The sequence below is a fragment of the Coregonus lavaretus genome (genome assembly GCF_964263955.1).
Source record: "Coregonus lavaretus genome assembly, chromosome: 22".
Lineage (NCBI taxonomy): Eukaryota > Metazoa > Chordata > Actinopteri > Salmoniformes > Salmonidae > Coregonus > Coregonus lavaretus.
The window spans coordinates 37,565,520-37,577,974 of NC_140009.1; the positions used below are offsets into that span (position 1 = coordinate 37,565,520).

At 43.2% G+C, this 12,455-nt stretch overlaps 1 protein-coding gene across 4 annotated transcripts in view; it reads left to right on the forward strand.

The window, feature by feature from the left end:
• LOC311149342 (tensin-2-like) overlaps positions 1 to 12,455 on the forward strand; it is a 49,421-nt gene that overhangs the window by 2,531 nt on the left and 34,435 nt on the right. For 2 of the 4 annotated variants that reach the window (XM_084186509.1, XM_084186510.1), the window contains exons 2-3: positions 7,454 to 7,559; positions 8,031 to 8,068. In XM_084186509.1, the coding sequence (XP_084042635.1) occupies positions 7,454 to 7,559; positions 8,031 to 8,068 (144 nt within the window). The other 2 variants (XM_084186511.1, XM_084186512.1) reach the window with 2 other exon arrangements.

Below are 12,455 nucleotides of genomic sequence, written 5' to 3' on the forward strand. Positions count from 1 at the left end.
GTCAAACTATAGTCAATCTTTGACTAGACTTGACTCCTCTGGTTTAGAACAATAATATGTCCAAAACTGTTGTTGAGGAATGTTTGTGTGGGGCAGAGTATGAGATGAAAGTAGAGAAATGGGAAAAGGAAATATAAAGCCTTTCCTTTCTCCATAACCTGCCATCCCAATAAATCCCAGATCCACCCATTTAAATAACAGAACCCCTGAAGATAATATTTTATCCAAAAGAGTGTTTTGAAAGAGTAGGAAATGTTTTGGGAATGAGCTGGAATTTGGCAGGAGAGTAGGGAGAGCACATAAAGGAAGTGGGATATGATTCAGCATTTTATTACTCTCATGTAAAATGAAAGTAAATATTCCCAAGATACATACAACCCCAAAGAGACCCACTCAGCCTAGCTTTGTTTACTCTCGTGCATATGTATTTATAGTTTACTCTCGTGAGTATGTACTCTCTCGCTCTCTCTCTCTCTTGCTCTCTCTCTCTCTCTCTTTCTGTACAGCTGTACCTTATCCACCTTTGGCTTAGCACTGTCTTACACAATCATTCCTCAAGCAATACAGCTCCCCCTTCACTCCCCTTTCCCCCACCCCATTTCCTCTTGGCCAATGTTCCCACTCTCTAAACCTTTTTCATTTACCTCCATGTTGCTCCATGCATTTCCCCTATTCCCTAAAGTGTTATATCCTTTGCATTTAGTGAACTTAAGCTAAAAGCAGTTGATGCCTATTTTATTTTAGAGGTATCATTCTATATGTTCAGTACTGATGAGGATCAGCCAGGCTCACTCGGACTCAGTTTCTCAGTATCTCTGCACAGTTAAAGTTGTAATGGTGGGAGGCAGTTCTGCCTGATTTGCTCTTTACACAGGCTTATCCGCCCCCCTATTTGAGGTTCAAAAGCTGTTGCTCCCTCTTCCTCTCTATTGTAGTTGTCTCTGTCCATACATCTTTCTTTGTAAATAACTACACATGTCCATCCCCAGGTTAGCGTTTTTCATCATGAATCTTCCTCTGGAGGCAGCTCTGCAGAGTAGTCATAAAATCTTATTTTAAACCTAACCTTATCCCTAACCTTAACCACGCTGCTAACCAAAATGCCTAACCCTAACTTTAAATTAAGACCAAAAAGCTTATTTTTGTTTTCATAAAATGTTACAATATAGCCAACTTGTCTATCTAAGGGGAAATCGCTCAGTTCTGCCTTCAGGACCAGACTCATGACAATAAACGTCAACCTGCTGTCCATCCATGTGTCTATGTGTATTTGAGGATGTGAGAATAAAATGTGTTCTAGGGCCAATTCAACAGGTGTAATTAAACCCCATCCCTCATCTGTCCCCCAAACCCCCAACCCCATCCCCCTCTCTAAATCCCAGCATCCTGTCAGCTCGAGGAGGTAACCCTGTATTTTGTTAATCTCTCCCGTGGCCTTCCTGCCCCTCCCCTCTCTCCCCATCTCCTCCCCTCCTCTCCAACAGAAAAAAGCTACAGACAAATAAACGTCCCTGGTCCCTCCGTTTTCATATGAGACAGAAATTCCATGGTGCTTAGGTGTTTTTTTTAACGGCTGGACTGAATTACCCTATGTGTTGTTCTGGGATTCCTGTGAGTTACACTCAAATTATGTAGGGGTTAGATAGACGTAGTCATGTTTCTAATACTTTCCTATTTATGAATAGTTATAGATCATGTCAAGGTCACAGATTATTGGTATTGATCACTATTCTCTTGTGCATTATAGCAATTATGGCAATTAATAGCTTCATCTTGGCTTCTAGTTGGCTGGGTAGAAATATCGACATAATGCTTCCATCTATCCCATCCTCTAAGATCGACAGATGTGGCTGTGGAATAGGGGCTTGGAGTCGATTTGGAACTCACAATACCACCTGTGAAAATGTGCTACGCCACAGAACTGACGCACTTGCACACTACTTGTTGCACCTCTCTCTTCCCCCCACGTGGTGTAGCTCTTGAGCTATTGGTAACATGGAACTAGTTTGGCTCCCGAACCCCTCCACAGGAAAATGTCCAATTAGATCTTTAGGCTCCCCTCTCACCTTTATTATGCCAAAAAAGTGTGTGTGTGTGCTTGTGCGTATGCGTGTGCACTGTATATATACATAATATGACATTTGAAATGTCTTTATTCTTTTGGAACTTTTGTGAGTGTAATATTTACTGTTAATATTTATTGTTTATTTCACTTTTGTTTACTATCTACTTCACTTGCTTTGGCAATGTTAACATACTTTTCCCATGCAGAGAGAGAGAGAGAGAGAGAGAGAGAGAGAGAGAGAGAGAGAGAGAGAGAGAGGGCTACATAACCATATGAGGGGCATTTTGGGGGGATTGTGTCTGGAGAGTTTAGAAAATGTAATGCTGGTTAACATGCAATGTTGGGACCATTTTGACTTGCCCCCAGAAATTACATTTCTAATTCCCAATCCTAACCAATCCTGGGGAAATATCTTCACTCTCCCCTCCCACAGCTGACCAATCACAGAGGGGAATTCCAGTAATACAATTCCACAATGGCCTTTCCTTTAATGGCTCCACCCATAGCGACAGAGCAGAGGGAGACTAAAAGAAACAAGGTAATTTTTTGTTGCAAACTATGTTTTGAGGACTTTTTGGGAATGTAAGAGAACTTTTGAACTAAAAAGTCTAACTCGGACCTATGCCTCGAGGCATAGACTTAAAGGAAAAAGAAATGAATAAGGTAAGAAAATAATGGAAAAGTAATTATTATTATTGAAATGTATTTTTATTGTAGGACTAGTATTACATAGTACTACTTATGGTCCATCAAATAATGCAAATTCGTGAGGGAATCAAAGTGTTACATTGGGGTGTGGGGAACTGTGCAAGCATCCACTTTGACAGTATTCATCCCATTAATTTGCGCATGCTGCGCTTGCCATCTCCCTCAAAATGTTGTCATGCTGATATAAATAGTTTATAGTCTCTTGTCAAATGTTCCAGTGCTGTTATTTTTTTTCAAACAGTTATATTTTTCTGTAAATGTTCTTGCGAAGTTAGATTAGTGGATTAGTCATCTTTCCAAACTCTACCGTGTCTTTACGCGGCTCACGCTTGTTCTTTGACAGTATACCCCACTAGTCGAAAGTTACACAGCAGCACATGGACAGGGTTATTTGTCCGACTGAATGAGATGTTCGAGACTCTACCACAGGATAATCATCCTCTGGCAAACTATACTCAATTGAAATTCCTTCTAGAGTAGATTACTAGTATTGTGGATGAATATCCTAGCCTTAGTGTAGTCAATTTGCCCAATTACAGTATAATCCGATGTCATAGCATTGTGCGGTATTCTTGCAGATCTGATACAGAAAGCCTAAAAGGAAAGTGGCAAAATGATCATATGACTCCATGCGCACCACTCCCTCCCCGTCTCTCCATCTCCGATGTGTTCTGTGTTTATTACTGCGTCATAGCAATTTCCCAATGAAAGTGAATTGTGATCTCCTTAGAGGTGTTTGTGTGCTTGTGTTTCTGTGTGTGTTTATGTGTGTCTGTCTGTGTTTGCGGGTGTGTGTGAATGTCAATTTTAATAACCAGGTGGTGATGGTAAGCCAGGTAGTGGGTGTGTGCTTTCTTGCATGTGTTGTGTGTCTAGCTTGCGTGTGAGGAGGGGAGAAGTGGATGTATGCTTAACGTATCATCCAATCAATCAACTCCAATATCATATTCCCATGTCAAAAGTTCCTGTAAATTGTGTAATAATAACATGAGGGAAACCACAGTGGATAGGTAACACCATAACATTGTCCAATCTTTCCTTTGGCAGTGATAACAGTGTTACTGCTAATAGACTGGCGCTGCTGTGTACTGCAGTGACCTGAGCATGTCATTTATCAGTAGATAGATAGGGCCCAGCTCCAGCAGCACAGTGTTGTGGTTCAGACTTAGAGGGAGAAAGGAGCAGAGAGAAGGTAGAACCAGCCCAAGTCTCAGCGTAGGATTACCTATCTAGGATCAGTTTTGCATTTTAGATCAAAATGAATAAGAATACAATGGAAAGGGGGGACCTGATCTTATATCAGCAGTCCTACCCTGAGAGATATGAATACGGCCCCTGAACAGCAGGCTGACCACCAGAGGTTAAAACAGTGAGGAGGGCTACACAGGAAGTGTGTCATGGCGCAACGCTGACCTCACCACTGGAACAAGCTGTCTCTGTTCCCTCCACTGCCTGTCCCACCCTTTTGAGACACACTGGCCTTCTGTGACGGGAGGGAGGCTGCACAGAGAACACACACACACGTGTACACACACACACAAACACGTGCACACACACGCACGCGCACACGCACACACATTCAAACACACACACAGACACACACACATCCGCATCTTTAGACTTTCTATTACGGGGAGGGGAATACAGAGAGAACACACACAATTATGCACACACACACACACACTTGATCTCCATCTGTGACACACTGGCTTTAATGGAGGGAGGGGTACTGTACTGCAGACACACACGTATACACACACAATCCCTGTAACAATATGAGTCACAAAGACTCATAGTGGAGAGAGGATGGCATATTACAAACGTTATTATTCTACCGTAATCATTTGACCAGATGGCACATAAAGGATGATGCTATCTGCTCTTGCACTGAACAGTGAACACTCAAAGCTGCGCTGCAGCTCATCTCCTTCAACTCTTCTCCCTCAGCTGCTGGAGCCCCTCATCCAGCCAGTGCATCACAACATCAGAGGAGTTGACTTGCAGGTCCAAATACAGCTTCAGTTGTTTAGATATTGGAGTCTAAAGGGAAACCCAAGAGAAGACCTACCCTTATGGAGTATCTCTATAGTCCAGCTGCCTTGGGCCCCTGGCCTCGTTTTAGCCTGGGGTCAGTGGGTCCAGTCCGGTAGAGAGTGTGCCACACAATACCCATCATTGTGTAAACTAAATATCAACCTATTTTTGGAGGGGAAGAGAGAGTCAGAGCATCCAGGGGGTGTGTAGGGATGGATGTGTGTAGCATCTGTGTGTATGTGTCGGCTCCTCCCTTCAATCACGCTTCTGTTCTGGGGGCATCTGGTAGACAGGGAGAAGGAAGGGGAGGGATTTATTTTCAAAAAGCGGTTCTTTGACTAAGGAACTTCTGGGTTTCTGGGCTGGACGACAAAAAATAAGAGAACAGGACCCTCTTGTGTGCTGAACTGCTGTTGATGCCTGGGGGACGAGGGTGGGTAGGGGAAGAGGGGCTGTCCCAGAGCAGACGGGAGACACAGGGACTTGGCGATAAAGGCTGTCCCATTACACTGACTGACTACACATACAGTCAGGTTTGTGAGGTAGCAACTCACTGGTGTGTACTTGAAGGGTGTTTTTAGGAGAGGAGGGGTTGTAACAGAGAACTGTCTGCAATTATTTTACCCAGTCTGAAGTTCTATTTGGGCGGCTGACGAGGTAAGACGTTATGCATGCCCATTTTAGACCTACTTTGCCATGAAGGTGAATGGGATATAGCCTGTTGGTGAACATTGCAAACTTGTAATAATATATAATGTTTGTATAAATAAAGTACTGTTTGAGGAGCATTGCTGGAATGTTAGCTTGTTTTTCAACATATGTAAACCAATGACTGGAGAGCGAAAAATCATGAAAATCACAGACAAACTTTGTAAAGACGGTGGGAAAACCAAGATATTTGGTTTGAATCAACTGAATCAGTCTAAGTTGTCAAGTTGCTGTGGACACTTATTTGGCTGTCTCCATAGGAGAACCCTTTTGTTTCTAGGTACAACCCTTTTTAGTTAAAGGTAAAAACCATTTTGGGTTCCATGTAGAACCCTCTGTGGAAAAGGTTCTACATGGAGCCCACAAGGATTCTACCTGGAACCAAAATGGTTCTACCTGGAACCAAAAATGGTTCTTCAAAGGGTTCTCCTATGTGGACAGCTGATAGGTTCTACATAGCACCTTTTTTTCTAAGAGTGTAGCAGTTTCACTAGATACCCTTATCTATCTTTTCCCCCATCTCTCTTTCCCTCCCTCCTGTCCTCACAGCTCTCATTTGGCAGCTGAATATCCAAAGAGAGCCAATCATTTCTATTATGTCATACAGAAGGATACATGAGACATATGTCTCACATGGTGGCCATTTTCATTCGTTACACCTAATTGTTATCATAAGGCCCCATCTTGCACATTGTTTCAACTGAGTGTTTACCAGCTGTGGCTGGCTGCTTGTGCTTATGTCAGTATCCAGGTCCGTGTTCAGTATTGCACAATGTTGTGAAGTGTTCCCAATGACAGAAATGTCTCTCTGACAAGGAAAGTAAGGAATCATGTCAGCTTTTTATCTCTGCAACATTCAGTACATTGCACCTTTCTGAACGCAACCCAGGGTATGCAGGCGCTGCCGTCTGTCTGTCCGTCTGTCTCTGTCTGCCAGGTGGTCTGTAATGCAGAATGATCGTGTCTTTAGCAAAAATGTTGTGAAACCATGCCCACAGTATTTAACTCACACACAATAGTAGGCTTGCAGTGAAGTTAATTAGTGTCTCTATTTCAACTTTGTTCCCGGTCCACTCCATGGCTGCAGACACACAGGCAGAACGTTTCAGAGAGCCAGTGGTTTAGTCTCATGCCTGGCATGCTTGGGGTCAGTGGTGAGGGGGGGCCATGGGTGGGCAGGGGGAGGGGGGTGAGGTGAGGCGGGTGGTGCCAGCCCTGGGTGTCCACACAGTTGCGTAGTGAACATGATAAGCACAGTCTCCTGCCAGCTGTCCAAATAGTGCCCAGTCGTAGCGGGAGAGGAGAATGGAAAAGTGTGCAAACAGACCCTTTTACTGAAGAGGAAAGGCACACACCGCCGTAACAAAGGTTCATTCTATGTTTCAGTTTGATTTCCAGACCAATGAAAACAGACAGGCTTTGAGGCGGTAGATAGATTGTACTGTACACACACAGACATGGACACACGGCCATGCATGGACACTTCTGAGGGCTTACATTAACTGGTGGATTTGCCCTCAGTATATCTGAGTGGGTGTGTATGCCTTCATTTTTTCCACAAACATTCTCCATCCTTTCTTTCCTTAGTTCATGACATAGGGAGAGAGAGTGTGTGAATGTGTGTCTGTGTGTAAGAGCAGAGCAACAATTTGTTCACATATGTTTACATTTGCTTAGTTACCATGCCATGAAACGTGTAACTCCCATCCCCCCGCAGTCTCATGTTCAAAGCCAATTTCATGTTGTGAAACAAAGTAGGATCATGGGTGAGTTACTAGAAGATGACCTCCATTATACAACCATCCATCCAGAGGGGCTGGAGCAGAAATAAAGAGCAGCAACACCTGACTGCAAAGCTCCTTTCACTCAAACACGCCAACAACTCACTAGTGTGTGTGCTACTCCCTAAGTACTGGGTTTCTAACTGTGTGTTGACAGACGGGCAAGGAAGAGCCCCATGTCTTCAAGGAGAAGACTTTTAAGAAGAGGCGTCAGTGTGGGGTGTGTCGTCAGAGTGTGGACAGCACTGGATCCTTCTGCCGAGGTGAGTCGCTCTCTCTCCCCCTCTCTCTTTCTCGCGCTCTCCCTCTTTCTCTCTCTCTCTCTCTCTCTCTCTCTCTCTCTCTCTCTCTCTCTCTCTCTCTCTCTCTCTCTCTCTCTCTCTCTCTCTCTTCTCAGACTCTCTCTCCCGCTCTCTCTCTCTCTCTCTCTCTCTCTCTCTCTCTCTCTCTCTCTCTCTCTCTCTCTCTCTCTCTCTCTCTCTCTCTCTCTCTCTCCACCCTCCTCCATGGAGGATCCTGTTCAGCTGGCACTCCTGTTAGCTCTAGCTCGCTGTCTCTCTCAGAGCCAACATCCTCCTGACTGGAAGCTGATCATTGTCTAGGGAGATCAGATCAGTTAGATCATGTTTTTAACAATGCTACATCAAATACACAAAATTAACCTGGATGTTGGAAGCTGACTAATATTCCATTCTCTGTCTCCCTTTGTTCCATTCTTATCCTTCTCTCTCCAGTGTGTAAAACAGCCACTCACAAGAAATGCGAGGCAAAGGTAAGAACCCAAACCAATTCACTCCTGCGTAACTTGCCCAACTCTGGAATTGTCCTCCCTGTCCCTACCCTCTGAGCTTAGCTGTAGCGGGTTAAGGAAGGCTACAGTTTCTTTCCACTGATGTGAAGGCTTCACTGTTCCATTCCCAGAGCGGGGACCGGCCGCACCCAAGCCCCACGTTGCTCCATGTGAAAGGGTCATTGATGGAGGAGTGAATGCCAGCTTTGGCCTGGGGCAGGGAGAGACTTGGCAGACTGTGGCGGCGGGCGACATGCGTTATGGAAGAAGGCATGTGGCAGAGATTGCCTTCCGATCTTCGTAGCATCTTTTACATCTGAGGAGAGAGCACTAGAGGATAAGGGGATGGGTTTGAAAAGTAGCAAATCAATAAAAGTCCATAGCCGGTTGGTTTTTCAATATCATATTTGATGATTTCTATCTAGGAATGGGCACAAACTCATCTGCAGTAGACCTGGTATAGTATGTAGGCCACTCTTGTCCTGTGGTCTGGCTGTGTTTCCTCAAAATAATGCTTTTTGTCAGAAGGATACTATTTCCACACTGTTGTGTTGTTTGTGGCCTGGATGTTTTTGGGTCTGGAGATGATAGCTGGATAGCTGAGGCTGTCCTGTTGACTGGTGGTGGCCGGTGCCCAGGCAGCGATAGCCATCGGTCCTGCCCAGGAAGGGTGAGGCCAGCCTCCGGGGGGCATGGGACTCTGGCCATCTCAACTGTTATCTGGCCTTAAGAGCCAGCGCTGAGGGCTAAGGGGCTCGCCCATGAAAGCTTGGGATTCAGGAAGCTCTGATCGAAGGAAGCTGCCTGGGGTTTTATTGAAACCACATACAGAAGAGCAAACAGAAACCCCAAATACACATGGTACAACATCCGTCTGGCCCTGGCCCTGAGGGTTTTATACGTTATTGTCCATGAAAATCTGTCAGATTTCAATAAAAACACCAGCCTCCGTGTTATGCTAGTGTAATAACCGTAGCTTTTTTTTATCACAGTCATTGAAAATGAAAGAGAGAGAGAGAGATGGACAGATGGTCAGGTCAGTGTTAGGCCAGAGCCTGTATCCACAAAGCGGGTCTTAACCTGTAGGATCTTAATTTGAACCAGTTTGCTACAGCAGGAAAACAATTCTGCAGCAAGAGGAAATGTGAATTATTATGTGGATTATAATTAATGCACATTTTTTGAGGGGTAGATCAAATCAAGTCTGACATTTTAATGTGGAAATTACAAGCTTTAGAAGCATTTTTAAACCTTGAATACAATACACGTTTAAATTTACACTTTTAAATGTCAGACTTGATTTGGCCTAACGAAAAATGTATCAACCCCTCAAACAAAGTCCATTAATTATAATCCACATAATAATTCACATTTCCTACAGCTGTACTCTTCTTCATTATGATCTAAAAGGTGAAACTGATCCCAGATCAGCACTCTTACTCTTAGAGGCTTTGTGGATACAGGCCCAGATCTGTTTTGTGTTGACCTTGCTGTCATCACCTTGTTTTCTGTAATAATGTGTTATAAGAACAAGACCAGAGGTGGAAATAGTACTGAAATATCCCACTCAAATAGAAGTACTGTTACTTTGATAAAAATGTACTCAAGTAGAAGTAAAACTACTGGTGTAAACAACTACTTAAGTAAAAGTTAAAAGTAGCTCATTTAATTGAGTTACCTTTAAAATAAAAACATTGACCTTGATAATTAGCTAACTTTCCATACTTGTTATTCTCAAATACTGAGACTGAAGTGAGTTTTTTAGATGTTCTCTGACCTAAAAAGTCTAATGTTGAAATGAGTGCATGTCAAGCTGTAGCTATTGTGTAGACACAGGTATATGCAAGAGGCAATTAAAAGGTGCATGGGGTACTCTAGTGGCCAGCTCCCGTAATGCAACCTTAGAGTAACAACATTTTAAGAAAAGACCCACAGTGACCATACACACTAAGTATACAAAACATTAAGTACACCTTTCCATGACAGACTAACCAGGTGAATCCAGGTGAAAGCAATGATCCCTTATTGATGTCACTTGTTAAGTCCACTTCAATCAGTGTAGATGACGGGGAGGAGACAGGTTAAAGAAAGATTTTTAAGCCTTGAGGCAATTGAGACATGGATTGTGTACTGTATGTGTGCCATTCAGAGGGTGAATGGGCAAGACAAAAAATGTAAGTGCCTTTGAACAGGGTATGGTAGTAGGTGCCAGACGCACAGGTTTGTGTCAAGAACTGCAACGCTGCTGGGTTTTTCTCACTCAACAGTTTCCCGTGTGTATCAAGAATGGTCCACCACCCAAAGGACATCCAGCCAACTTGACACAACTGTCGGAAGCATTGGAGTCAACATGGGCCAGCATCCCTGTGGAACGCTTTCGACACCTTGTAGAGTCCATGCCCTGACGAATTGAGGCTGTTCTGAGGGCAAAAGGGGGTGGTGCAACTCAATATTAGGAAGGTGTTCCTAATGTTTGGTATACTCAGTGTATATCTTATCACCATAGGGACACGTTTGAGGTTAACAAATAATGTGACAAATATTAGAGTGAGGAATTCTTACCTGCTTTGATGACATCTGCTTTGTCAGTCCAAGAGATTTGTAACTTTGGCAGAAGGATTGCAGCAGCAATAAGTTGGGGATCTTCCATCATTCCTCCAAAGCGCTTTCGGAGACCCTCCTGAATGGCTCTTATGAGTGGTAGGGACATCTTGCACGATGCTTCCAGCCTCTTAAGTTTTGCTTGTAGCGAGAAGATCACCGGCAGCAGCCACCCCATATGCGTGTTGGTCTCTGACTGTAGGATGTTCAAAGCCGCCACCAGCCATCACCACAGGCCTCATCAAGGTCAAGAAGGCAATTTCTGTAGGGCTCAGCCTGTAAGACATAAGCACATTTTAACACCTGTTAGAATAGTCGTAATTAATGGACAATAACTGTAATAGAAATAAATGATCATGTAAGATATCTTTGCTTGCTGATATCTTTGCTTGTTTGATGGTTCCTTGGTCCGCCTATTTTTGCGTGCTGAGGTGAGGTTATTGTAGACCGTCATCTTTGATGGACGTTTCCTGTGTGAACAAAAGGATTCCATCAATGTGTGCAAAATGAATGTCTCATGACCTCATGAAACACAATGAGTTTGGTTTTATACAAATTAATGTTAACAAACCCATCTATTGTTCTCTCTCACTTCACATACACACTCAATAAAATTATAATGACGTGTAGACAAAACAGTACTTGAGAGAGACACTGATGTTAAATGAATACATCAATCATGAAGGTTATTGGCCTACTTAAACACTCATTAAGGTGTCATGAACGGCTTCATGTGACCAACAGAAGCATATCTGTATTCTCAGTCATGTGAAATCCATAGATTAGGGCCTAATTAATTTATTTCAATTGAATGATTTCCTTATATGAACTGTAACTAAGTAAAATCTTTGAGATTGTTGCATGTTGCGTTTATATTTTTGTTCAGTATATTTAGCCTCACAATTAAGTTTTTAACGATTTTCTTGGTAGTGTAGCTAGCTAAAAAATAATACAATTTGACCCATGCTATGAGACTTAGCTACAGAGTCTGGCTTTTAGATGAATGTTATCCTAATTTACACAGAGAAAGTACATAGTTAAAATTCCTAGGTCCCACTGGGCACAGACAGTCAGTTCAACGTCTAGTTTTGGGTTGATTTGTCAACTAATGTGAATTCAACGTGAAAACAACAAAAAGGGTCACCATGTCAATAGATTTAGGTTAAAAGTTGGGTGAAAATGGGACGGAATTCCCTTTCGTTGATGACTTTTTTCAAATCCAATCAGTTTTCCATGTTGATTCAGTCATCACATTGAATTATTTGGTTGAAATGACGTGGAAACAATGTTGATTCAACCAGTTTTTGCCCAGTGGGGTCTCTCTAAATATGTCATGACCAAGCAAAGCTAACGTTAGTTCACTTGCTGACATTAGCTTAATGTTGTTATCTAGCCCAGATAACTTCCATGGCTAGCTAGCTAGCCACCACCACACATAGTGACAATGACGTGCTAGGCACAATAACGGCTATCATCATCGGGTTGTGGTTAGCCATGTAGCTAACTAGCTAACTTAAATGCAAAGATAGCTAGCTAACTTAGCGGCCACTTCCATCATCCTGGGTAAGCAAAGCTTGCATTTCATGATTATACTGTCCCGTCTCCTGTGCTTAAAGGAGAACTGGTCACTGAGATGAGGCCAGGGATTCTCCTCCTCCTCTTTAACACTGTCTCCTCAGTCTCCTCTGTCTCCATTGTTTTTCACACACACCGCTTTGATAAAAAAGCATTTCCTCTCTTTCACGTCACATCTCGAACATGCTAAATT